Below are 27,152 nucleotides of genomic sequence, written 5' to 3' on the forward strand. Positions count from 1 at the left end.
TTGAAAAAGCAAGTGATTGCTGTCTCTTGTGACCCATATCCGCTTGAGCTAATGACCGTCTCCAGGTAAAGCAGCCGGTCTTTTTATGCAAGGGGGAGGAGAATACACACATGCAAACATGGATGTACTCTTTAACCCTTTTAAGGTTATAGTTCTTAATGTTTTTTTTCATAATAATTAGTAATTTTGTGATGAAGGGAAGCAAATGAAGTCAAGTGTGAAAAAAGGTTAGTTTATTTTTATAATATAAAAAGTGTGACTTGATTTAAAAACAAAAACAAAACATAAAACATTTAGAGCATAGACAATTTAGCAAAAACTAGTGTATATAGTGGTATGTTACATAGTTTGCAATTAGAACAAAGTCCATAAACAACTTCCTTCCCGGAGCTACAAACGCCTTCTTATACAGCAGTTCTGTCAACACAGATACAATCTCTATTCATTTATGATAAGCAATATTTAGATAAAATAACTGACCCCAATACAGGGATCTTATTAAAACATAAAATGACTGCTGACCAGACTGAACCCTGACAGGACTCTGGATCACACATAACATGCAAGACCTGATGGTCCTCTAACACACAAACTGTGTGTAAGTTTGTTTAGGATCTGTGGCAGGTTTGACATCGGCTGTGTTGCCATGTCTGCATCTTCTTCTTCAGCCACAATGTGAGTGGACTTCTTGTGATCCGGTGATGAGGCGCTGCCGCGTATATTCCCAGATCAACAGGGCAGCGCTCACGTGGACATTGAGTGAGCGGATGATCCCTTGTTGCGGGATCTCCACACACACGTCCAACATCTGGAGCAGATTGGCAGGAATACCTTCCCGCTCGTTGCTGTCAAAGGGAGACAGATGTTAAATGTTTTGACGTGGGAAAAAGTTTTAGTTCAACTCCAACAGGGTTTTGGTACTACTTTGAAAACAACAGTAAAAGGACATTCAAGAAACATGTTTCTGGTCTTAATTGTAATTCAAACTCTTCTAATAAACATGAAGTTTCAACAAAAACTTCTAAAATAATTTAATACAATTATATTGCATGATGGCTGAATGACCGACTGTACTGGAAACGCTCTGAAGTCCTCAAACTTGATAAGGCATTTTACAAAGCAGACCATTTACCTTGTTTTATTCGTCACCCTAAACAAAATCCAATTCAACCAAGTGCATTTAGAATCACAATTAAGAAACCGAGTCAATTTTTCCTATTAATACTTCCGAAAACCAATATATATTTATTATTCATAATGACGCACCACTTGGTGTTGGTCAATCCCAGAAAACCCCAATAATACATGTTAAAGTTTGTAATTTTACAAAATCTTTTGTTGTTTTTTTAAATTCCCAGTCAAGCACACCTGTAGTAGTCATTGAAATCAAAATTGAGCTCTTTATGAAGATGATTTATTAGTTTAATTCCGAGAGCAAAACAAACTGTAATAAAGCGAGAACGCTCGCTGCCCCATATCGGCCACGCAAAGTAAACATAAAAGGGTAATAAGTGCCTGCCGTTTAATTTCGGCAGTCGGCCCCGCAGCGAGGAAACACTTGTTGATGCGTTACATTCATCTGGAGGGCAAGTGGCTGAGACAATAGAGAGGCTGATGGGAAATTAGAGCCAATCCACGCTGTGCAGAGTAGAGCGCAGCTGTGAGAGCATTAAAGTGAGAGTTTACACATGAGGCCCTTACGCCAACACCACAGCTTCCATGTTTGACTGAAGAAAACAAACTGGCACGATTAAAAGGCAGGGGATCGGTACCGTTCTCCCTCTGCCTCACGAGTGCCACTATATGCCACTCATGTTCCAACTGTATGCAGCTGGTACATGAAAGAAAATCTGGTGACCAAACTAGTGGATGTAACAGATTATAGAAGTGAAAGGCTCTTGTAATCATGCTCATTGTGTCATTTTGAGTAATTCCTATCCTTCGTTTCCCTCAGGGACAGCCAATTATAGACCAGCATGCCCAGACAGGTACACAAGGCGAAGGAGGGGAGCAAACTCCACGGGGGCGACAACTTAACGGGTGAGAGGACACTAAAATAGCCTTGTCAGCTCTCGGCTTCAGCACTAAGAGACCCACAAGGGCGTGGAAGACGGAGAACGGTGGCTGGTCTGATGGAAAAAAACAGAACTCTGACCCCTTTTTAAAATGCAATGTTCTTAGTGCCCTCCTACCCCAGAAGTAGCAGAGTTTTTTCAGGGAACTTGAAGTCCTGGAGCTTCTGACTATTGGCAGTCTGCTCCACTCCGACAATACAGTAACCTTCGCTCTTCTTTACCTGGAGGAAATGAGTGAGCTCCACGGGCTTCACCTGAAAGAAAACAGAAGAATGTTGGAAATGAAATAAACCATCAAACTGTAAAGCTTCTGCAAAACTTAAACACAGCACAAAAGTTCAACACAGCAAAACAAAAGCTGTTTGCACACAGATATGGGCTACAGTAAATCAGGGTTCACACAGTGTAACAATCATTCAGAATGCTTATTACTTTTGTACTATATGTGTTATCTCCCTACTGGGATTTCCTCTTTATCTACACTAAGCTTTTCCAAAACATTCACACACCATGAACTTTTTCTATTTTTTTTTTTTTTTTACATTTCATCCACAAACTTTCTTTCATTTTATTATAATTCAGACCCCCCTTACTCTACAAATACAACCCAATTCAACTAAGTGTAATTTCTACTCAGTTCACAACAACTGTTTTTAGAAAACTTTAGAGAGCAACCCACATCATGAAAAACAATCTTGAACATTCTGGGCTAAGAACAACATGCTATATTTGGAGAAGGTGGCAGAATCACATTTTAAAGGCTTCAAAAGACCTAAAACTAGGGTGAAGGTCAACGCTCCATAACCATAAACAAACAGCCGGAGCTGCACTGTAATAGTTTACATCACAGGTCATTTACATGGTTAAGTCAAAGGCCAGATCTAAATCAAACTGAAAATGTGTTGCTAATTTTTTAAATTGTGCTTTATAAATGTTCTTCATTCAATCTCAGTGAATTTGCAGAATTTTAGAAAGAATATCTGTTTCTTTAGCTGAGCAAAGCAAATAGAGACATACTGTATATATTTTTAAAATGCAGCTCTTAAAGGTGGTTTTACAAAGTCTCAATTCAGTGAAGGTGAGTAAAAATGATCACACTATTAAGATCAGAATTTGCAAAAAAAAAGAAAAAATACATTTAAAAATTAAACCTTGCATCATCATCCTTCAGTGTATGTTAGCATATAATTGCACTGCAATCAAAGATTGTGGCTGTACATGTGGGAGAGCTATTAATACTTTTGATGGGCACTGTACTTTAATCCTCAGCAAATGTTGCTAAGGCTAAATTCCACAATTCACCTCTAGCAAAGGAAGCCAAAGCTCAGCTGAAACGCTCAGAGACTGGAAGTGTTTGTCATTGAGATGGTGTAGACTGTCCAGAACCAGACCGCTCGCCCCAAATATCTCACATGTTCTGCAGAGACCTGGAACAACAACAGCAACAAGTCAAAAATTTCAAGTCTGTTTCATGTAATTTCACTCAACATGATGGTGGCAGCATCATGCTGTGAGGAACATTTCAAAGGCTACAAAAGTCTTGAGACTGGTGCAGGAGACTTCTGGCAGGAGAGCGACCCAAAACATACAACCAGAGCTCCACTAAAATGGTTTGGTTCAAAAATACTCATGCATTAGAATGGCCCAGTCAAAGCCCAATATAGTATGTGTGATAAGGTTTGAAAAATTATATTTAGACACAAACCTCCTAAATTAGTGGGCTTGTCAATCAAGGAGGCCACCACCAGCAAGGTGCCGTGCTGTTTGCCCAGCCGAGCTGCCCGCTGAGCTGGAACCAGCTTCAGTTCAGGTTCCTGATCGTTGATCCCTGACCTCCACGGTGTGATCTTCTTCTGCACCTCAGACCAGCGCTCCTCTTTATCCTGCTCGCCTGGGAAATATGACATTACACACACACACACAGTAAGGATAAGATGTGCTAGCCTCATGGATTAGTTACTCCAGCTGAGAGAAACATATCTGTACTTCGATCTTGCTGGACCCAATCTCCAGCCTGGAGCTGGCCCAACTCAGGAGCAGAATTCCTCAACGGGATTAACAGACTTTCAGGAAAGAATGACAGCTTTTCAAACTTCCACGGTGGGATCCACTCATCGTCGGCCAACTCTGACAGACTGGGAAAAGTTTGAAATATGGTCTAAAAGACAAACAAAAAAGGAAAACAGTTGATTTGTGTAACCGTGCTTCAGTAGACCTTATGTGTTCGTAGAACAATGAACCCACCTCCATGCTGTAATCCCTGATGGGATGAAAGGCTCCGAAAAAGAAGTGACCCTGAATCCTCAGCCAGTTCTTGTTGGCATTTCTTAGAGAAAAACAGCAAAAACCATCTTTGAATAAGCTCATTATGTGCATTGGAACACGTTATTGCTGCAGCTGTTTGCATCTAACCCAGTGCTCTGCATGGTCTCGGCCTGGTTCAGACAGGCTGTCACCACAGAAGACAGTCCCTGGAAAGCTTCATCATCCTCTTCCTCCTTCTCTGCGAGGCTCCACACCTTCTTCAACGCCAGTAATGCATACAGGCGCACGCTGAAGTTGTGGTTGAAACACGACTGCAGGATGACGTCCAGAGCTCTACGCAGCTGCCAGACCTTTTAACAGAAACAATGAAAAACAAAAGCTGACCATAAATATTTAGGAATGGCACTAGAATATAGAAAGCTGAAGAGAGTTACCTTATCCTTAACATGTGGAATGATGACATTGAAGTGAACCAGGACAGACAGGAAGGTGCAGATGCTCGTCTTGGTCTTTTCATGATCCTGCGCAATACAACAGTAAAAATTATGGCTCTCTGATGTTTTACTTTTATTTGTTCAACCATACAAGTAGAAGATGAGCTCACAAAGTTGAAGCAGCTCCAGAATTTCTCAATATGATGCGGATATTTGACAAGAATAAGAATCATCATCCATTCAATCAGGTACTTCACGGAGGCCTGGTTGCTGCAAAATCCAGCTTCAAAGACGTGGTTCACCAGAGTGGCAACAAAATCCTGCGGGCACAAACTCAGATTTTATTCTAGAATCTCTTAGTTTCAGAGAAACTGTCAGTAAACATCTTTTTAACTCACCTCTTTGAGTTTGGGAAGCAACAGCAGCAGTGTTTGCCATGCTCTGTTTTTGACCCGATGCTGCAGGGAGTTACCATAGTAACGGACTTTGGACTTTGATATGAGACTGTCCTGTGGAGATGGGGTTGAGAGAAATGGTGTGAACTGCATTGGCTGAATTAGTACATGCATTTATGGCACAAATAAATCAGTAAAACTGCAATTTCAAATATTACAGAGCAAATACAAAAAGCCATTTTTATTTATTAAGTGGAAAAAGCTATCTAAATTAACCTGGCCCAATGTGCCTTCCTTTGTTAAATAACTAATTACTGTGACTAACCTGAGCTGAGTTTAATTTCACTTGCATTTTACACATTTTACTGTCTTTTTCTGACAGTAAAATGTGTTAAAAAGAAACAAGCACAACAAATCTGGAAATTGACCAATTCTTTTTCAAAGTACTGTAGCAATTTTTGTGTAGCCATTTTCTGGCTTATGGAAATCATAACCCATATATCTTACTGCTTCTCTTTTCTTGTTTGGTGAAAAATGGTTTCTAAATTTCAACTACAGGAAAAAAGGATGTCATGTATTACTAGTTCAGTGTTTCATATCTAACTTAAAAAAATGTTTTTATTATCAAGAGTAGCAATTTGTGTAGCAATTGTTAGAGTTAGTTTTACTTTAAACTCTACATATAATTACTAAGAAATAAATCATCAAGTTAAATTGGTTTTCTTAGGTTCTTATAGATCTCCTGTTAAACTTGTTTCCACCACATTATCTTAAAATAAAAAGTAAAACATTTTTGCTGAATATGTATTTATATTCAAATTTCTCTAGAAATGACTATTTCAATATTAAAACAATATTTGAGGTGAAAAAAAAAGATTTTCAGGTAAACTGATTTGCATACTGCATTGCTCCATTTTCCCATCCACCCAACATTCAACTAGTACCTTTCTCAGCAGCTCCATCACTAATTCCTCCATGAATCTCTGATGCTGCTGATCAGAAGGATCCAGGCGGCTAAGAAATGTCAGCACACATGTGCGGGGCAGTTGATCATCCCTGGTATCACTGGGAAACAAACGCAGCAAATCAGCAACAGTGACCTCTAGTGGTGATCTTGTTAACTCGCAGCATCTGGTGAGTTAACAAGCCAGATGCTAGTTCTCCATAGAGGTAAAACGTTGCCTACCTTGTAACTGCAACATTAGCGGCACACTTTGCACCAAGTTGCTCTACATATATCTGGACGTCCAGGACGAGTCTTTGAAAAATGAAAAAAAGTAACGTTGTTAAAAGAACATTGAGGAACAAGAACAGAAGCCTAGGGAATATTGCTTGGATTAACCGTTGGTCTCTCCTGAACACTGGTCCATAAACACAGGCCTCAGTGACTATATCCAGGTGGTTAAAAACACTAGAGAACACAGCAGCAGCCTGATCCCTGATGGCTGGGTCATTGGGCAGCCAGGTCTGACAGCAGTGCTGAAGTAGCACGCCGAAGACACCGCTCTTCGACTGAGACAGCTCCAACAAGTCTGTGAAAATCTAAACAAAAACATTTAACACCATCATAGACTTGAAATTCGAAAATAGAAAATGGAAGATATCGAGAGGGGAAAAGTTGCTTTGTCTTAGTGTGGATAACCTTTGTCAGTGCAGTCGTGAGAATCGGAGCCTGATCATGTGTCAGCTGCAGGAGTTTGTGCTGGAAGGCCATGGAGATGAAGCCCTTTAGTGCTGGCCAGAAGTCATGAGCATTTGTGCTAAGCCCCTGTACAAGCTCCCAACTCAGAGTGACCGCCTGCACACAGAGATTCTCCTGATCCTGCACCAACTACGATCAAAAACACAGATTATGAGAATGACGGTTAACCAGCCTCAGAGCTTTCTTAGTGCCATCATATCCTTAAATATCTCATTCTTGCTGGACTGATACGCACTTGTGGCAGCAGCGTGTTCATGAAGTTTAGCACGGGCAGCACAAAGTCACTGGGCAGCAGAGCCAGGGCCTCAACGCTGCAACTCAGAGCAGCTCCGAGGGTCTCGGACACTTGGGAAATTTCTACAGATGCTTTAATCCCTACAGTCCTAATCAGGAAGTTTAGACAAATCCACTGGTCCCGCAAGAAGTTGGCAGCAATGCGTCCCCAGTCCTGTTGCAGGAGGCCTTGGGCTTCAAGGTCACTACCCAAAAAAAAAAAATAATAATTTAAAAAAATTGTAATTATGGCACTGCAATACTGGATATACAGTATATATATATATATATATATATATATATATATATTTTTTTTTTTTTTTTTTTTTCAGTTCAGTATGGAGTCTCCACAAACCTTGAACTACCTAATAGCTGTGGTTTCATCAAGGATTTGTTAATGTTTCCGAGAGATGACTGAAACTGTGAGGAAGTCTTCAAAGTGCAGAAATAATCATTCATGGACTTCAGGGCAGAAGCAGTATCTGCTCTCATACTAATTCCTCCTTGCTGTAAGAGCTCACACACAGCAGCCAAAGAAGCCATACTAACAGCCTTGGACACCTGATTGGCCACAGATGGGACCTAAGACAAACACAAAACAGTCCTTGCTTAACTTCAGAGGAGCAAATCTGATGATGAGCGCATATATTTAAATGTATACCTGTTGGGTTGGCTCAAGCAAAACTGAAAGGCTGTACTTTATGAGTCTGGGGAAAGCAAACTGCTGGATGTTCTTGGGGCAGCGAGACGAAGAGCTGCACATAACAACCAGCTGCCTCAGGACACACAGATACAGCTCAGCCCGTTCAACGTCAAAGAGCTGTCAAAGAATAAAGCATGTGCAAGACATCTGAGTTCTTGAGCGCTTCTTTGTAATTGAACAGTCATGTAGAATGCTTTTCTTCCTGATTACCTCCTGCAGCTCCCCACACAGCCTCCTCAGGATAAAATCCTGGACTGGGTCGACAAGTTTAAGAAAGGTTTGTTCAATAGCAAACATCACCTCATCCTCTGTGAAACAAACATAAGGCTTAACAAGTACAAACCAAAATGTCTTCTTGTGTTTTTACTCCTATTTATTATGAAGTTCTATTGTATTTCTTTGACACATTTCACAGTAAAATTTCCGCCATTTTGATTTCTTTAGGTGTTTTTTCCTCAGTTCAGCTTCTTCAGCAATTTGGCTTACTAACTCAGCTTAGTACTATGCCATGTACAATGCCTATTTAAAAGAAATGCTAATTGTTCTTGGCGTAATTAGTCAAAAACTAAATCAATCAAAGCAGAAAAGGCTTACACTGGCAATTTCATTATGCTGGATAGTATCATGTGGTTTATTCAGACTGTTCTTACAGATTTAGTAAGTCTAAATCTGTAAGAACTGAGGGTTCTTTCTAATTAAAAGTAAAACTGCTTGTGTGTTTGTTTTTACAGGCAAAAAAGTGTCTTATGCTAACTTATTTTGGAAAATATTTATACACTTATTTACAAAAACAGTTAATGGGCTGGAATGAATGGCGCCTACTTTTTAGTGTTAGCGAGAACTTTTGTGATATTTTACCTGTCATCACTCTAAGAGAAGTGCTTTGCACTTTGGAGTGCTAAAAGGTTTTGTAAATCACATAGTGCATTTTTACTTTCCAGCCCATCAAATAAATTTTGTATTTTCTGGAACACTATGAAAAAGACAGGAAAGAGCCTATAGGTCTTCTTTCAATTAATTAAATCTATGTATACATTGAATTTACTGTATTAAAGCCAACATTTATAGGGGAAGATTTAAGGAGTTTCAACGCAAACCTTCCACTTCTTTTTCCTGACCACAAGGCTTCGTCCCAAGCTGCAGCAGTCTAAGCAGGAGCTGCAGACTCTTGTCACTTTTACGGACAGGCAGGTAGATATTGGTGTAGACTCTGCTCAGGGTGTCCAGTAGCGGAGACAGCAGTGAACCCAGAATTTCACTGGTTTCTCCTCCCAGTCGCCTCCTCTCCATGTCCACACAGAGCAGAAGGGCTCTTGCCAGCTTATCAGCCTCTCTAGTGTCAGGTAACCGTTCTGCCTGACCTGTGTGACAGAGAAACTGACTCTGATAAGAATCACATGCAAATACATCACATCTACAGATACAATTATTCTCTGTATCTAAAACACTCCCACACCAGACTCACCTGTGCTTGCTGGAACACAAAGATAAGCAAGTACCTCTTGTTGAACATAGGCTCTTATGGTTTCTTTTTGTGTGGGATCATCGGTGAAATCGCCGTCCAGAATTCTGGACTTGAAGCTGCATTCATGTTCTAATAACCAGATGCACAACTGTCCCAAGTACATTAAGTGATAATCAGTTGTTGCAACTTTTCTAATACAGTATTTGAATATACTTAAGAATGCATGTGTGTGTAAGGAGCAAACCTCATTCCACAGCTCTGTCCCCCTACACAAAGACTCATCAGCACGAAAATGCATCAGGAAACTAAATATGTCATCTACAGTCACTTCATTCTGTAATAAAAAAAAAAAAAAAAGAAAATTAAAACAACTTAAAACTTAATTGGATTGTTCCAAGTACCCAATACAATTAGTACACATAATATGGAAAGCAATCTTGCGTGTGCGTAATATTTATTAGCGCCAGTAAATAGTTGCACTTGGTTTAAAATTACATTTTCAGATTTTTAACCATGTGTTTTCACAATTGACTTAAAATAATGACTTACTATGAAATAGTTACCAGAAGTGTAAGAAACGAAAATCTTTTTTTTCTGATAAGTTTTTCTTTCTAACTCAGCTCCTAAAATGTCAAAACAACCTCTAACTACCAAAAGTATTTCTTGCGATACTCATCTTAAACTGTAACAGCCTTTTTTTTTTTAAGTATGTTTCTCATACAACCATAATTATTTTAAGGACGCAGTATTGCTTTTGATTTTTAACATCTTCATCTTACCACATCTGTCAGAGAGAGGGCGCTCTTTAGTAAAAAACACTGTGCAGCTCCTCTTAGCAGAACCTGATGAGTGATCATGGTGCAGCGTAGCACCTCCCTATAATGCAAGGCACAAATACTGTAAAATCAGTCTCATCGCCTAAAATAAATATAATGCATCAATTACCGTAGAGCAGATAGGCCGCCGATCTTCAGCAGAGGACATGGAGGGAGATGTGAAAAAGCCTGACAGACAAAGAGGAGCGGTACGGCACACCAGTGCTTGGAGCTGAGCTGCTGAATCAGCTGAAACAAAACACAACCTGCAGAGCAAACACAACAGTTAGAAATAGATTATGAAATGTGATTCATGGATTTGTATGTTTTCCGGCTGCACCTCTGTCCTCCGATGGCAGGCTTGTGAAGAAGGTGACCAGGAAGACCTGGAGCTTAACTGCCAGCTCAGGACAGTCTCCTACACTCTGCCCTGGCGATCTATATTTGACAGAGGCTGAGTTAGAAAAAACTAATATGAAACTAATGACATAATCTCCTGAACTTGAAAAAAAAAACAAAGCAAATTTAAATCCTCACCTACAGAAAAGGGACGTTTCAGACAGAACATTCATGAAGGAACCCACGACAAACTACAAGAGCAATGCATCAAAAGAAGGATTTTAAATGAAAGGAAAGAAAGAAAAGGAAACTATTTTTGTGACATATGATGATTTCAATTGCCTTGCAGAAAATACACTGTGCACCTGAGAAAAGGCTGCTGCAAAGGCCGGCTGCTGAAGAACCTGCAGCTGAAGCAGATGGCACACTCCTTCTCTCATTAAGGATTTATTCTCACTGTGGAACATGCGCTGGTATACACACAGCAGCCAGGATGGGTGGAACAGGCCTGACCCTGCAGCACCGGTCAACAAACTCAGAGTTAACTCACTATAGTCTTGATGCATGTTAGTTTTTTAAAAATCTTTCATAATTATATCAATAGATTGTAGGTTTTTGTTTAGAACCTTCAAGAAAGCAACAAAAAATTATTGAGAAAACATTCCAAGTTTTTATTAGTCTTAGCTCATTAAGAATAGCGCACTTCTAGCATTAGACAAAACTTGATGCATAAAATAATGAATAAAAAGGTGAGTCATTTGTCCAAAGATGACACAGCATTCAAATAATTAAAACTTACCTTCACTATCATTCACAGTTGCTTGGATTAACGTATCAATTCTGTTTAAAACTGGCCGAACAACATGAACCTGCAATGAGGGGCATGGAGGGAGGCTGAGCATCGTTTGTATTATAATGGTTGTGAGACAACAACTCTGCAGAACTTTCTACCTGATTCTCCTCCAGCGTTTCCATCACCAGAGTGTAATCCTCCCAGAACTCCCTCAGCGGTTTGCTTTTGCTGGGGGCCCATTTAAACAATGTCTCTCCTACAAAAAGAAATTTGTTTTAGCCAACTGCATCTCAAAGATGAGAGTACTCTGTGTTGCATCAATTATGTAGAAAAAAATATTGTCTGCTGAAAGGTGGATGTAGAAACAGAGGAAAAAAAAGCTACCTGTTTTGCTGCCAATATATATATATATATATATATATATATATATATATATATATATATATATATATATAAAGTCAAGAATGTCACAAAAGATACACTTGATTTTCTTGGGTTGTAAGGTCAGCCTGTTTCTTTTGCAAATAATTTGTCTATTCAAGTAAAATAGCTTTTCTATGTTAGAAAAACATTTCTGCCACTTTTTAAAATGCAAAATGTAAACATTACTGCAGAATATTCCAACAGAATCTTCACCAGCTGAGTTTTAAATGCACTGAAAAAAAAAATATCTTTACTCAACTGCAGAGGTGCAACAGGAAAATTCTGCTTTCTCCAGCTGTTGCTATAGGTGATTTAATCAGTGAAAATATTACGTTTTCATTCTGATGCAATTACAAAATGGTACACCGAATCTGTATAGACTGTATGTAATGTAATAATTTTATTATCCAACATATTTTGTCCAAAACCAATGCTAATTTACGGAAGAGGATTAAGGCCACCGTAAAAAAATAAAAAGAAAAAAGAATGAGATTAAAGTCAGAATTCTGAGATTAAAGGCAAAATTCTGAGATTAAAGTCAGAATTCTGAGATTAAAGGCAGAATTCTGAGATAAAGGCAGAATTCTGAGATTAAAGGCAGAATTCTGAGATTAAAGGCAGAATTCTGAGATTAAAGTCAGAATTCTGAGATAAAGTCAGAATTCTGAGATTAAAGGCAGAATTCTGAGATAAAGTCAGAATTCTGAGATTAAAGGCAGAATTCTGAGATAAAGGCAAAATTCTGAGATTAGAGTCAGAATTCTGAGATTAAAGGCAGAATTCTGAGATAAAGGCAGAATTCTGAGATTAAAGGCAGAATTCTGAGATTAAAGGCAGAATTCTGAGATTAAAGTCAGAATTCTGAGATAAAGTCAGAATTCTGAGATTAAAGGCAGAATTCTGAGATAAAGGCAGAATTCTGAGATAAAGGCAGAATTCTGAGATTAAAGGCAGAATTCTGAGATTAAAGGCAGAATTCTGAAATTAAAGTCAGAGTTCTGACTTTAATCTCAGAATTCCTTTTTTTTTCGGTGGCCCTAATCCACTTCCGTACTAATTAGTTCAAACATTTAAGTGAGAGATTACTAGTTGCAGTACTACTTAGATTGCAATGTGATTCCTCCAGTCAGTTTCATCAGTTTTATAAGTTAAAAGTCTTTCTGTTTTGACTGCTTCCAGACTTTTTTCTCCATGATGTTTTGCGTGAAAAGCAAAAAAAAAAAAAACAAATACGTCGCATAACTTGTTAGCATGTGATTTTGACAAAATATAAAAAAAAGCTGAATGGGTACAACGCTTTTGCACGGCACTCTGTATGTTACCATCCTCTGATGTAGAAGAACGGGAATCAAAGCCCTCCTCTTCGGATAATGCTGCGCATCTTTTCAACAGGTACAGTGCCCTCTTGCGTGACACGCTGTCCCTGTGCGTCAGTCCGTCCTGACAAATTATCCAGAACTGAGGACGCAGACGTGGGTCGGCCTCGCGGCACTCGGAGGAGGTGGCGATGTGAGATTTCAGGAGATGGTCTGACAGGACGGTCAAACACAGCAGCGTCCTCTCTGTGACCACCGGTGTTCGCTCCGTGGAGTGCCAGCTGCAAACATCATCCAGGATGCGCTTGAGGATGATGTTGGACCTCGCATCGCTGCAGCAACTGAGCGAAGTTAAAATGATCCTGACCATTACTTTGGATACCAGATCATCGGGGAGTGACCTGACAGAGGACAGCGCGCAGTTTAAAGTGTCGAGTGTGAGTTCTTCATCCGCTGTAAGAAGAGGCATGAGAGCAGCCAGGACTTCAGCAGCAACCTGCACACTGAGAGTCCCCGGCGTAAGCGGCTCCTCCTCTGACATCCGCTGCAACGACGGCAGGATTGATGAAACCACTCCAGTCCGCACGTTTTCCCCGCAAACACCCACGGAGACACCGAGCAATCTGCAGACAGTGGCTGTGCTCTCTCTGCAGCGCGTATCATCCCTTGCTTCTGCCGAGAGTCTGCAAAGAAATGGCAGACATTTCGACCAAATGACCGACTCGATTTTGTCACGAATGCCACTTCTGTTTACACCTGTCAGTGGAGTCTGAGCCGAATCTGAATCGGTCAGAAACGGTCCGAGAGTTTCGATGAGAGCAGTGAGCGCCTCAACACGCTCCGTCTGCGGCCACGAATCCTCCGGCCAGCACAGGGATTCAAACAAAGTATCGTAATTAGGAGAGCTGCTCAGTACCGCCTGAATCAAAGTGGAAGACATTGTTTATGAGTTAGGCGGATAGTGCCAAGCATGTAAGAGATACGACAACCGGCTTTTCAGCAGATAAATGGCACAGGCTGCACGTTTTCCCACTGAGAATGTAAACTTCCGTAAACGTAATCCGGAATTCTCGCGAGAGTGGAATGAAACGTTCGCCTAATTTCGCAGCTCACCAAATAAACATTTTCAAGTCTAAATTATGTAAACTGCTGATGTGTTCCTTGGTGTTTTAGTTGTATTAAGACATTCAAAAATATTTAAGCTCGTTTTTTCACCATGTACTCAGTTTTTTCTGTACATGCATGTATGAAATGAGCTATTCAATTTGATTATTGAAAAGCCCATGTATTTAACCTAGGACCTTCATGACAATGAAACACACTGATGGATGTCTGCTAGTTATTAGACTTTTTTTTTCCTCAAAGCTAACATAAGATTTAAAATTAGAATATTACAACAGACCATTAAAATAAACAACGTAGAGAAATTTGAGCTTAATGAAGAGTATGTTTAATGTCTGCATAGATGTTATTTTCAAAAGGTATTTTAATACAAGCGTGCGTCATCTGAACTTAATTCTAATTTTGAAAATATGACGATATGTGCATCTGTTAAATTCTTTTCTATGTGCCACATGCAGTTCAGATGTGTTCACATCTGTGATATATTAAATAATTTTAAAGATTTTGCCACATATGTGACATTCTCTACACTTAGAATATTAAAATATTAAATAATCAAATATGTTGGATGTTGAAATGCTGAATTAAAAGTTTTTTTTCTATTTCCAACTGCAGAAAAAGTTACATGTGAAGCATTCAATAACTCTCGTCAAATAGTCATCTGTTTGTAGGTAAAGTATTGCTGGTGATTCAAGATGTTCACTTTAACATTATCGCAATTTCTTACCAGTAGTCAATTGTTGTTCATGGATTTTACACATATATAGTTTGAGCCTGAAAGAGTGCACTGGCCTTGGGATTTGAATTTCTTTGTGAACTTACACCTACTGTCCAGTTGGAGGCAGTGTATGGAATGACAAGGATCCTACAGAACACCGTCAACATTTACTTTCAAACTGCTGTCTGTAATGCAAGGAAAACTAGACATGCGTCATGAAACAGAAATACAAAAATCCCTGTATAATTTCATACCATGAGTATTTTATTTTTACTGGTATTAAAAAAATAGTGCTTTTTACAATTTAACATTTAGAGTTTTTGCAATTCAAGGCAGTTTTTAATAACGATTTGGCATTAAGTAAATGTGTGTGTGTTCCATGACAGAACATAAATCAAAGTGGCTCATATTAGCTAAAGACTTCACTTTGTACCAATAACCAAGGTTGTGACAAAATTGAGAGGGAAAACCAACAAAGGCTTTTTGTTCTGGGAGGAGTTACATAATACAAAAATGCTTTGGATCCATACAAAAAAAAAAGGAAAAAAGAAAGAAAAAGTACTGGTTACAAAAAAAGTGCTTCACCAATAGCACATTCTTCTTGCAATTATGGCAGACAGAAAACAGGACAGACTGGAGAAACTTTGGATTAAGGCAGTGCCTTAAGGCACTGTGAAAGGTTAAATGTTGCACATTTGTAGATGGTTGTTAAAGATTGAATGAATGGAGTCTGACAAAAATCTATGCAAAACAGCATATCATAAGATAAAAAAAAAAAAACAACAGTTCTAACATCAAATTTGATTACAATATTAGACTAAAAAAGCCACGTGAGTGGGCTGTTAGTGTCAAACGTACAGTTGCAATGGATGGATAAAAAAAAAAAACATGAAATTATACGCAGTTTTAAGAAAGACTTAAGGAAATGTTCATATGGTGGTCTTTACAAAAGACAATTTAAAAAAAATCCATGTTTTAATAAATGATTTAAATGCATGTCAATAAAACAAGTGCAATATGTACAAAATAAACATCATGAATAAATATGGGCAGTTTATTTGTTAAAATCTCACCATTTTAGTTTCCCCACCACTGGAATCACATCTTAGCAGAATTTCCATATCTTTCCTCCAATATGAAATACAAATATCCCTCACGACACAAAACACAGTCAGAGTGCCTCAAGCTCCGCTGCTCTCTAAATGAAGGAACACTTTAGGCATATTACTCATGATCTCAGAGTATAAACTCCAGGAACTGTTCATCACTTAAAGTGTCCAGGGCGAGGCAGTTGGTCGACCTGTGGCCATAGAAGGAGGGTTTGGCTTGGCAGTGCAGATAGGGGTAATAACTGTGATCTACTGATGTCTTTGTGCCTGGTGTGACGTCTGGGAGCCCAGAGGTGTAGTTGTGGTACGAAACGGATGGCAAGGCCATTCCAGTGGGTGCAGAGGGTGGGCAAAGATGGACATCATGTAGGCTGTGGCGACTGGGGAAAATCTGCGGTCTGGACTTCAGGATCGATGAGAAAGAAGAAGAAACTGATGTTAACAAATGAAGGAATTACAATCTAACATGAAGTGTGTTGGGTTATAAAATTTCCGAGTGACTGATTTTTACCATTTTCTGGATAGGCAACAAAGTATCTTGATCAGCATGTTGAGGCTGCCTTTTGTATACTGTGGAGTCCACATGATTTAAATTGTCAATATTGATAATGATGAAAGTGGACCGAGTTTCAGAATAAAAGCCACTATTTTTACAAAATGTGGAGGAAGACATGCACTTCACTGATACCTGGTGATTGAGTCTCTGCAGGGCATCTCGCAAAATCCACAGACACTCCATCAAGAAGATCAGCCAGCTGGGACATTTCGCACCGCTCAACAAGAGCCTCCTCTGGACTACCAACACTGGTTTTGATCGCTAGAAAACAGCATACATTTTAAGCAGGCAAAATAATTTTTCACAATTACAAATCTAGAAAAAAGTTTTGAATTTAATATTAAGGACTAATAGACATTAGAAAAATAATTCTAGAAAAAAAACAGTACAGCGCTTTGAAAATTCATTAGTCCGCATACAGAATTCTGTCTTTGTTTTAGTGTTGCAGTTAAACTTTTCAGGTCATTAAATGAACTTTTTTTTTTTATTAGAAGCAGTTCTCAAATGATAATCTAATTTACTAAAAAGGCCTAAAAGCCATCAGAACCAACCTGGCCATGTGTGAAATTTAATGCTCGTTAAACATAGCTTTTGTTGCCAACTTTTAGATATATATCTGGGTTGTTGTGTGGCTCCTAGATGAGGCATTAATGCACAATTGGAGAAAATTTGGAAAGCTAGTCTGGGAATTCATTTATAATTGGTCCAGGTTTCCTCTATTTGAGGTTAAGGGTTCTCACTGTGATTTTCTGATCTCCCAAATCTTTAGCCTTAGATAGCAATGACTTTCATCCGTTTTTGAATTTCTGCTTATTGGGATATGATATGTTACATATTTTAGCCTAATTTATAGTGTCAGACTAGTATTACAATAGCGATTTCTTAGTTTGACAGGTCTGGCAGTAATCCGATATGGATGTGGCTAGTAGCATAGGATCAGAAATTGTGCTTAGTTATAATTAATTTATGATTTAACCTTTCCACATAAGGAAAAATTGGACTAGATAGCTCCTCAACCCCACTTATGAAGGAAATAATCATTGAAAACTACGCTTTGAATTTAATAAGGTTATCTTTGACTGTTATGAAACATTAACATGTGACTAAGAGCAAAAACAGAAACAAAAAGAAACAACAAATTCTGTGAAAACCTTTTCAAGTATTTAATGAAAAAACAAATCCCACCTCCATCTTGTTGCTCTTCTCTTCGACCTTTACTGCCTACGTCAGACTCAGACATGGAGGAGCTGTCCTGGCTGGTTGCTGAGCTCAAACATTTCTCCCTGTGTTGTAGAACCTCTTCCCCCATGGAGGTCATCTCTGTGCTGATGCTGTGCTGGCGGGCATCTGCTTCAATGCCTGAGCTGCCAGTGGAGCGTCGAGACAGACCAGGGCTGCTCTCACTGCCCGGCGGATCCATATCCAGGTCGTCACTGATGTAGGACTCTCTGTAGCGCTTCTTCTCTAAAGATTCAAACGACATTGAAAGTTGTACAGCCATATTTAATATGTGCTTAAGTAAGTTAGTTAGACTCCTTTTTTCAGTGGGTGGAATAATTTTTTTTAATGACAGATTTTACTACCAGGTCAGAGTGGTAAAATTAGTTTCATTGAGTGTCTTCTTAAACCTCCTGGTGCTGTTTGGCTGTACTCTCAAGAGAAGAGATAAGAGAGACTGTAGACGTTAGCTTGTGTGGTATTGGACGTTCATATTGTAGGTATATTTGGCATTTCAAATATAAATTTGACTTGGGTACTCTAAGGGAGGTCTATTATTAGGTTGAGGGAAAGTCAGGAACTGATGCTGTTAAACCGTCAAACAGAAGTGGGCATTGTATTTGTGTTCATAGTATAGAGGTCCTACTGAGGTCTGTACAGAGGCTCTACCAAACGGCGCTAATCCCACACTTTCTTCTATTTACCTTTGCTTTCCTCCACCTGTCGCAGGTGTTTGAGGGCCGGCTGCAGGCTGAGGTAGACCTGGTGGCTGTTGCTCAGATGCAAGAGGAGGTGTCGAGAACGGAACGACGAGCCGGTGTAGTAAACCAGCTTCCTGGCTGATGGCAAGCCATCTGGCTGGATCTCAAATTTCTTCCCCTAAATGAGACAATGTAAAACAAAGTGTGAATGTCCATTAAATAATTACAAGGAATCCTCTTACTCTCAAGAGGGAACAGAAATGTGCAAACGAGAAGCGTCCATACCAGGAAAGTTAGACGGCCGACATTTGACCAAGGGAAGTCGTACAGCAGCTGTCGTATGTTGTTCACTTCCTACGGAGACAAAGCAGACATTTAATTAGCAGCTTTTTGAATGTGGAATTTGCTTGAATATCTTTTAGAACAAGTGATAAAGTATTTTTTTTATTTTGGTGCCATCTGGACTTTAATAAGACCAAGAGATACTCCAGATACATCTCACAGTCTGTTGGCTTCAAAAATCAGTCAGGCCTGGTGGCTAATCGCTAATCCCTCCACCCCCATTCAAAAGGCCCCTGATTGACAGATCAAACAACTGACAGGCACAGCAGGCGGCTATCTCTTAACGGACTGCTTAGTGGCAAACCTACACATTCCTCACACAGCTAGTCTGGGGGGTTTATTAGGACTACGAATACAAAGGAGAACGTTTTGGAGCTAACACAGAATCAGTTTTTGTGTACACATACACCGACGTACAAACTGCGCATTAATAACACGCACCTGATAAACCTGCATTCCTCGCAGGGTGAGACCAAGCAGCGCTGTTCCTTTCTCCTCCTTTTTGTCCTGAAGGAAAGAATGATGAGATGTCAGAGAGGCATCCGAGCTGCTCAGATAAGATAACTAACAGCCAAACCTCCCTCTTAGGTCATGGAGAGAAGCAGAGCTGATGCTAACAGAACATTTCAAACTGCAGTCTATTGTGCAATAAATTGATCAGGTTTCAAAATATGACTCAGTAGATAAGTTGCTTCAAATATGGAAGATGACACACTGGAAATACAATTGCTAATGTAAAGGCATGAACATTTTATTCTTCAAATGAACAAGATTTCCTGAAATGAGTCAAACTTCCTGGAAGTTGCTACAACATTCTGGAAATGTTAGATTCCATAATCCATGTAGGTTCATAAAATTGTAAAACAAACCTTGATCATTGCAACAACAAAAATAATAATAATTTAAAAAAAAAATCACAATTACACTAGAAGTCTGGACTGGATTATCTGGAAAACCTTTTTCCATACTTGTACAGAATGACAGAAATCTAATGTCATCCTTCTCAAAACTCCATGGGAAACTTGAACTGAAACTTCAATCCAGTTGCCCAATAATTCAAAGATTTACACCCATAAATCACAAGGATTCCCTTTGAAGCACCATGATGAAGTGTCCTGACCTTTTGAAGCCTGTAAAATGTGACGGGGACATCCTCCAGTTGGCACGAGTCTCTGATGAAGGAGAAAATGGCATCACGAGTGGACATGCCCCACAGCTCCTGGTGCACTTTGGGCCCATGACAGAGAAGGTACTTCACCCCACGTTTAGCTATGATCTTCAGAAGGAAGGTGGGACACAGCTGACATTTAGTGCCTTGCAAAGGTATTCAGACCTCTTGAGCTCCTTCAGACTTTGCCACAAACATCTTTGACCAAACAACCTAAATACAATCTGCTATACTTTGATTTTTATTTATTCAAAAGAATGGTGAGAATCATGTATCATTTTTCTTTCACTTTCACTTTACAGTTTCGCAATGCTTTTTCTGATAGTTTTTCAAATTACATCCTATTAAAATACACTGCAATGTATAACTGTAACATGATAAAAAAAAATTGAAGGAGTTTGAAACTTAATTTTCTACAAATAATCACTAAAAGATCAATTCTAAATGTTTAACAAGTAAATATCAATATCATACACAGGTTGTTTTTGTGTGTGTTTCTGGCAGATGTTAGTACATACCCAGGGGGGAAAGTAGTCCTTAGGTTCAAAATAGGAGGTGACCTCCATGCCCTCCCTCTGCATCGGGCAGTCACCGAGGTCAGCCTGCAGAGCGTAACCTGCCAGTTGGAAGTACACCTCCTCCTGCTGACGACATTCAGAGCGCCGGACCCGCTCCCGCAGGTCAGAGTAGTAGAAATGCCGTGCCTTTCTCTCACTGGTGCCAGGAAAACAGTCCCCCCAAAACAATTCAGATATCAGTCACAAAAATGACAAATGTTGATGGAAAATAGGGAAAAGAAAAAAAGTCATGAGCAGAAGTGGAGGGGGAGAGGGGCAGTGCATGTTTGGACATACCAAAAAAGTCTTCCATTTTCAACATAGAATTGCACTTTAAGGAAGAGCAGTAAAGGGATTTGTCTCTTGAGTGTTCCCTGTGGGGAAAAAAAAGAAAGAAATATTACAATAGGGTTGCATGTGTCACCACATAGCTTCTATAATGCTTATAATGTTCGAATCACAAATATTGGATGCCATTAAAATTTAAGTAAAATGACAATAGCAACCAGTGCATGGTTGTGACACTGAAAAATGTGGTGCGCACCAGAGCATCTTGTTCCATATGCTTGCTGCGTCCCCTGCATAGATTGTTGCAAAACTTGTGGTTTTGTCTCACATAAATTGCTTTTTCGTTAATAAAGATACAATTTCTGAAGATTACCAATAGTGATTCCGTCTTATTCTTCCACATCCTGTCAATCAAAGTTACATCTGGGCAAGCCTGCAGTTGTTTGACAAACTTTCCATTTTTAGATGATAGATTGAATGGTGCTTTGTTAGATGTTCCAAGCTTGTGTCGTTTTACAGCCTAACCCTACTTCTCTGTATTGTTGTTCCAGGCATATCTGCTGTATTCCCTGATCTTCATAATGCTGCTGTTCTTTTAACAGCAGCATTATGTTAATACTGTTCATTTACAGTCAGGTAAACTCTATCTACTTCAAATATATCTAGGTGATTTCTTGCACTTATTTAGTGGTATCAAAGTATTATAGTACTATAATCCACACTGTTTATATTTTTTACAAATGTATATTTCTTTACTTTGTTCTACTACTTTGTTCTGTGAAGTTTGTGTTTGCAGTATGACAAACGTGTAACATTTTAAGTCATATATAGACTTATGCAAAGCAACAATATGTTCTGCTTAACTGTCAGGTATAATTTAGCAAGTAGGCTAAACAGAAAAAGGGCAAAAAAAAATTCATTAAAATTTACTGCAGGTGTTAGCTGCTTTACCTTTCCTGAATCTTGCCTCCACTCCTTGGAAAAGTACTTGGCCAGTTTCTCTTCCATGTCTAAAAATATGTGTTCATTGTCTAGGATGGAAATGGAAAAAACAATATGAAAGAAAAGGAGACAAAAAAACAACAAGAATGACATAGGCTATAAAAATCTACTCCTACTCTAACTAGAACCATTAGAATGATAGAAGAGCAGCCTGGTATGGTACATTTGAGTTAATCTACTCAGGAAGCTGCAACCACAGTGGTAATTTATGTGGTATCGTCTTCTGCCAGGTTCTGAGTCATGACTTGGACAATATATATATATTTTTTCGTTTTTGTTCAACCGTGTGTAGCCAAAACACGCTCAGCAAGTTATTTCACAACTTGTTCATTTAACAACCCATCTCCTCATATCCACTCTGACTCACTCAGACTCCCTTGCCTCATATCCCTCATCAAGGCCCTTTGAGTAACAGCTGAATGAGGCTGTCTGTGTCATGACAAATCCATCCCCGACTCCCACTCTCCTCTTCCCATCATCATCATCATCAACCCGTCCCTCCTCAGTGAAGCAGAGGAATGCAAGCGTGCATTCCAGGATTAATGAAGTTAATATTACAGGAATCCGGGCCCGAGTGATCGCTGAACCAACACCACAAAAACAAAAGGCTGTTTGTTGAAGTGGTGAGCAGTACAAGATTACCGGGGCATTTCCACGCATTTGTAAAACGGGAACGCTGGAAAACAGAAAGTTCAGGACTTTGCTTCGAGGCTAAACTGGATTACACCGTTACATTACACAAACGTGGAGAGCAGAGTGGCATTTCTTGTTTGAGCTAAATGGCTTAATTGTGGACAAGTTGTTTCTAAAGTTACATAAACAATTGACAGTGGAGCAAACCATTGTCCGATAGTGTAAACAGTAATAAAGCAGGCTGTTAATGGTCATGTCTTCTCAGGCTTTGAAATACTTTTGCAGGAGTTGGGTGTCAACACAAAACTTACCTCTGACTACTGTGAGCCCAAAGAAGTGCATCTCTTTAATTCCAAGAAGCTCCGCAATACTGTTAAAAACATCCTGTCCGGTAGACTTTAACTGAAGTTGGTGAATAAGAAAAAGAAAACAGAGAATTCTGTATTTACTACACATTCACACTGAACGGATCACTGTGTAGACACGGGCTGGTCATTGGTATCAAGGTACGCCAAACCTTTAGAAGCTAAAAACTTTGTAATTAGTCAAATATTTTTATACCATTCCTAAAGTTTATAGGTTTTTAATGAGATGCATCAGAAAGTGCTGGGGTGACCACAATTTTCTCTGTGTGGAGTTCTGCCCCAACTTCCACCTGTTGCTGAGCAAAGATAGGAAAGTATAGCAGCTTAAATACAAACCAAAAAAAATGACTCTTGCACTTTCCCCTTTGCGTACAAGCAAGTCAAATTAATATGGAAAACTATAAACAACATGACTGTACAACCGCAGACTGCAGGTTAAAAAGGTATACCAGTCTGTGCCATAAACATGTTTATACAAGAACTAACGTTATTATAACTGTAATAATCTATAAAGTGTATCATTTCACTAGAAATATTTGTAGCATTTCTTTGTTTTTAATAAACTTATTATTTAGATTGCGTTCATCACCGCTAGGTTATCCTGCAGTAATTTCAGATTTAATTAAAGCACAGCTTGTAATCTGTGCCACCTTTACTTTGTATTCTGTCCTGAGAGACTGCGTCAACAATATGGTGGGTGTGGCTCTCCTACAGTGTCAGGCCAGATTTGCTCCAGAGGGGTAGGGGGATTGAGATGGCTCTCCTCTTGCAAAACTGACTATTTGTGAAAAAAAAGGCTCTCAATTCTACCCAAAACAAACTGGCTAATTAAAATGCCCAATATCAGCTTTTCATAAACATTTTGTGGTCTAGAAAAGATAAGAACAGTTAATACAGGATGGCATTGTAAGCAATGAGAATGTTAACTTCGTAACACCTTTCAGAGAAATTAAAATCCACGAGAATCTGAGAAATAAACTTAAATTAACAAGAAACAATGAAATACATCCTTAAAGACACAAGATCACAATTTTTAAATGGGACTGCAATTAGATTTTGGTTTAAGGACCCAAAACCTCAATTTGAGTTAGATGACAGGTATTGATTAAATTTAGGGTCTATTTATTTTACGTTTTTGCTGAAGTGTATACAATAAGCTCAAATTAATTACTAGATATGATAAAAAAAGTTTTGATTTGCAATAATCAATGTTTTATTTTAGAATATACTGTCGCTTTAAAAATTTATTAGCACCTGTTTTTTCTATTAAATGTATTGCTTTGCAACAGGTTATCACACCTTGAGAATATCATACCAGCCCATGCCTATCACTGTGATAAAACAAAAACAAGACCATCAAAATATGGGGATTTAGATTCAAAGCTCCATTGAGCACCCACCCCGATAGTGACGTCCAGCTGGCTTTTGTTGGGGAGGAGAACACAAACGGTTCTCTCATGCTTGGTAGGTGTTGACATGTCTCATATGGGTCTGTGACAAGTTCTGTGTCTGAAATGAACCGTTTCACAATTGTTTCCGCTTCTTCTGGCTTTTGCTTTTTAGGTGTTCAAGTAAGTTCAGCCATATTGCATCTAGTAAAAGAACAATACACAAATAGCATGACAATTAAAGAAGCAATAGAATAAAGAAAAATACATAACATAGTGCAGCAACTGTTAGATGTTAAAAAAGGCAGCTGAATTCAGAAAACGATCAACTCAAGTGTGATCTGACGTACTAATTTGGCCTCACACATCATGTTCATGTTGAAGCAGTTTATGAATTGTCAAACAATAATCAAATGATCCAGTTTATATTTTAGCTATAACCAAATTATTCTGCATATTTTACTTCTGCCACATGCAAAAGGCAGATGGAGGAAAACTGGAATATTGTGCAATGCTCTTTTAATATCCTGTATTACTAATATGTTTGCCTATGAAATGATGTCCACAAAGAAAAAGCAAAAGAGGTTGTGTTGCGCTGCAGTTTCCCCGTCTATGCAACAGGAAACTACCTTCTAACCATAAATGTTTATATTAACCATAAGCGAGAATCCTCTTATAAAGAAAGCTTAAAAAAGTCAGTCTGTATGTAAATAATCTATATATATTTCCCATATAAATATGACACTGTTCTCTATATTTTCAATAACAGTTCATGGAATTTCATTGTAACTGAAATAGCAGAAGTGGAGGGTGGCGGGGGGAATTGATTAAAAACAATCCCAACTTTTAAAAACATAAAAATCCTATTAAAAAAATTAAAAAGCTATGGATATGAAAAAAAAAAAAGAATTGCCCTACAAAGTCTGCAAGAAAATGTTTCCCAACAAAAACACATACCGTGGTTATGATAATCCTGATATTACTTTAATTTACTATGATTTTTTCCAAAAATCAATTAGTCTAAAACAATCCCCATCTAGGATGTCTTATTATCCAACAAACTTTTTTTTTTGTTGAATTGGGTAAAATGAATCCAACAAACTTGAATTTAACATGGGACCAGACAAATCTTAAACTATCTGTAAAAGAAGCCAAACCACACACGCATACCAATACTTCACAGTAAAAGAAATTCTTCACACGTGAATATCTTAGATTCCTTGCACAAGTTGCATTTTATCCTGATAATAGTTTCTAGACTGGAAATATTGGAACAACTATGTTGATTGTCTTTGCAGTGTACCCAACATAAAATCAGAAGTGATAATTTGAAGTCGCTCTTCCAACAACTAGGGTTCATATATTTTGCCTCGTTGGGTCCCAAAGCCCCACCTGGTACGTCTAAGAATCATTTAATCAGGTTAATTACTGCTGTGCCCTGACTCTGATCCTCTTAAGCCCCACTCTGACCAAAAAAAACGAAGCAAAAACAGAACGGGGACCTGAAGGGGGAAAAAAAAGAAAACACACCACTTCCAAAACTAATGCTTCCTCTTGTGTAAAGATTTATAGATAGCTGCAGTTAATTAAGTTGTATTTATTTATGTATGTCTGTTTGACACCAAAAGACCTCAGGAATTGAGTTTACAGGAAGATACAAGACAAGATTAATCTACAGGAGAAAAAGGAAACATTAAAAAGAGGTGTTGCCAGTGAGAATAACAAGTTGCGTGAACTACCAGAGCAAGTTTTCTTGGCTTTTAGGGTCTAACTGAACATGATTTATGAACAAGTTCAAACAAGACCTTGCTGATGACTGGGTGTCGACACAAACAGACATTAAAAAACCTGAAATTCCAGTAGCATGAACTCAAGGAAGTCATACTGAAATTTAAATTAACATTGAAAAAAAAAAAAGCCAAAGTTGCAACACTAAGTTCATTTCCACACTGGGAATCAACTTTAAAATACTTTTTTTTTGTTTTACTTTAGGTAAAATTACCCTAAACTAAACATACGGATCTGCTACTTGAACCACTCAACATTTAAATCAAAGAAGGTCGAGAGGTTTTTTTCAGGAAGGTACCAGCTGTTGGAAATTATGTTTTTAAAGTTGCAAAAAGAAAGAAATTTAAAAAAAAATCTGACATGAACATAAACCACATTTATATATTGGATTGCACGTCTGAAAAGAGAATAAACCTTTGCCGTTACTGCATTTAGCTGCAAAATAAGTAATAAGCAAATAAAAGTCCAAACTGCTCAGACCGGGCATCACATGAGAACTGCCATCTGTATGCTTTAATTCCCCTCCAAGACTGGTATAATCCTGACCTCTGAGCACACTGCTGCTGCTGGCCAGGGGAAAACAACATCGCTCGTCTGCAATGTGCAACCTCTCTCAGGTTTGAAGAATACCCGACTAGAACCCTTAAAAGCCCCACTGGAAAATATAAAAGGGGGCATTAGCATAAACAGGGGAACACCATGTACATTCATCCCACTTTAAAACAATAGAGTGAGCCAGATTTTTCAGCTTGAGGGGAGCTGGTTGGCATATGAGTCCTGACAGGCGTTAAGAGTTTACAGCTTTGCAACATAGTTTGTACTGAATGACTCTAATATTGTGTTTTATTTAAGGAAATACTTGTAGGCAACTGACGCAACATCCCTAAAAGTTTCTACCAAAGTTATTTACTCGTTTTACTAGTTGAATCACGAATTATAAATCTGAAAGGGGAAAAAACAAACAAACATTCTGCTCGTTTCTATTATATATATATATATATAAAGTTCGGTTACTCAGATACTGCAACAAGTGTAGTACAAATAGTTTAACGAATAACTTACTCTTACAGAAATTAGTTGTCCACTTGCAGGTATTTTTCACGGCTTGATAAAAACGTTTTTAATCAAAGAAATGATAAGCAACAAACTACAACAGTTGCACTTCTTAAATGTTGTACTCCACCTTGCATGTGTATGCC

General features: G+C 38.6%; 2 protein-coding genes across 3 annotated transcripts; both read right to left on the minus strand.

Moving 5' to 3' along the window:
* Positions 1-226: 226 nt before the first annotated feature.
* On the minus strand, positions 227-14,404 carry tarbp1 (TAR (HIV-1) RNA binding protein 1). The gene is made up of 29 exons (XM_014471952.2): positions 13,005-14,404; positions 11,418-11,515; positions 11,266-11,335; positions 10,832-10,980; positions 10,665-10,717; positions 10,468-10,565; positions 10,258-10,393; positions 10,092-10,188; positions 9,557-9,646; positions 9,313-9,460; positions 8,945-9,208; positions 8,058-8,155; positions 7,806-7,964; positions 7,500-7,726; positions 7,107-7,350; positions 6,812-7,000; positions 6,512-6,711; positions 6,356-6,427; positions 6,114-6,234; positions 5,173-5,283; positions 4,945-5,094; positions 4,775-4,861; positions 4,488-4,690; positions 4,320-4,401; positions 4,062-4,233; positions 3,781-3,966; positions 3,378-3,502; positions 2,193-2,329; positions 227-845 (listed from the first exon to the last, which is right to left on the minus strand). The coding sequence occupies exons 1-29, from the start codon at positions 13,936-13,938 to the stop codon at positions 665-667; spliced, it is 4,881 nt and encodes a 1,626-aa protein (XP_014327438.1). The 5' UTR covers positions 13,939-14,404; the 3' UTR covers positions 227-664.
* A 677-nt stretch (positions 14,405-15,081) lies between these two features.
* On the minus strand, positions 15,082-27,152 carry LOC102229691 (FERM domain-containing protein 6-like). 2 transcript variants are annotated; one of them, XM_023326949.1, is made up of 14 exons: positions 27,022-27,152; positions 24,178-24,369; positions 22,724-22,814; positions 21,729-21,808; positions 20,787-20,863; positions 20,451-20,646; positions 19,885-20,040; positions 19,206-19,271; positions 18,708-18,776; positions 18,426-18,600; positions 17,689-17,967; positions 16,636-16,764; positions 16,459-16,517; positions 15,082-16,350 (listed from the first exon to the last, which is right to left on the minus strand). In XM_023326949.1, exons 2-14 carry the CDS (start codon positions 24,253-24,255, stop codon positions 16,075-16,077), a joined length of 1,731 nt encoding a protein of 576 aa, XP_023182717.1. In that variant the 5' UTR covers positions 24,256-24,369; positions 27,022-27,152; the 3' UTR covers positions 15,082-16,074. The 2 variants fall into 2 exon arrangements, with proteins under 2 accessions (XP_023182717.1, XP_023182716.1); XM_023326948.1 differs by having other exon boundaries at positions 27,016-27,152.

This window comes from Xiphophorus maculatus, chromosome 22, assembly GCF_002775205.1.
Source record: "Xiphophorus maculatus strain JP 163 A chromosome 22, X_maculatus-5.0-male, whole genome shotgun sequence".
In the NCBI taxonomy this organism is placed as follows: Eukaryota; Metazoa; Chordata; class Actinopteri; order Cyprinodontiformes; family Poeciliidae; genus Xiphophorus; species Xiphophorus maculatus.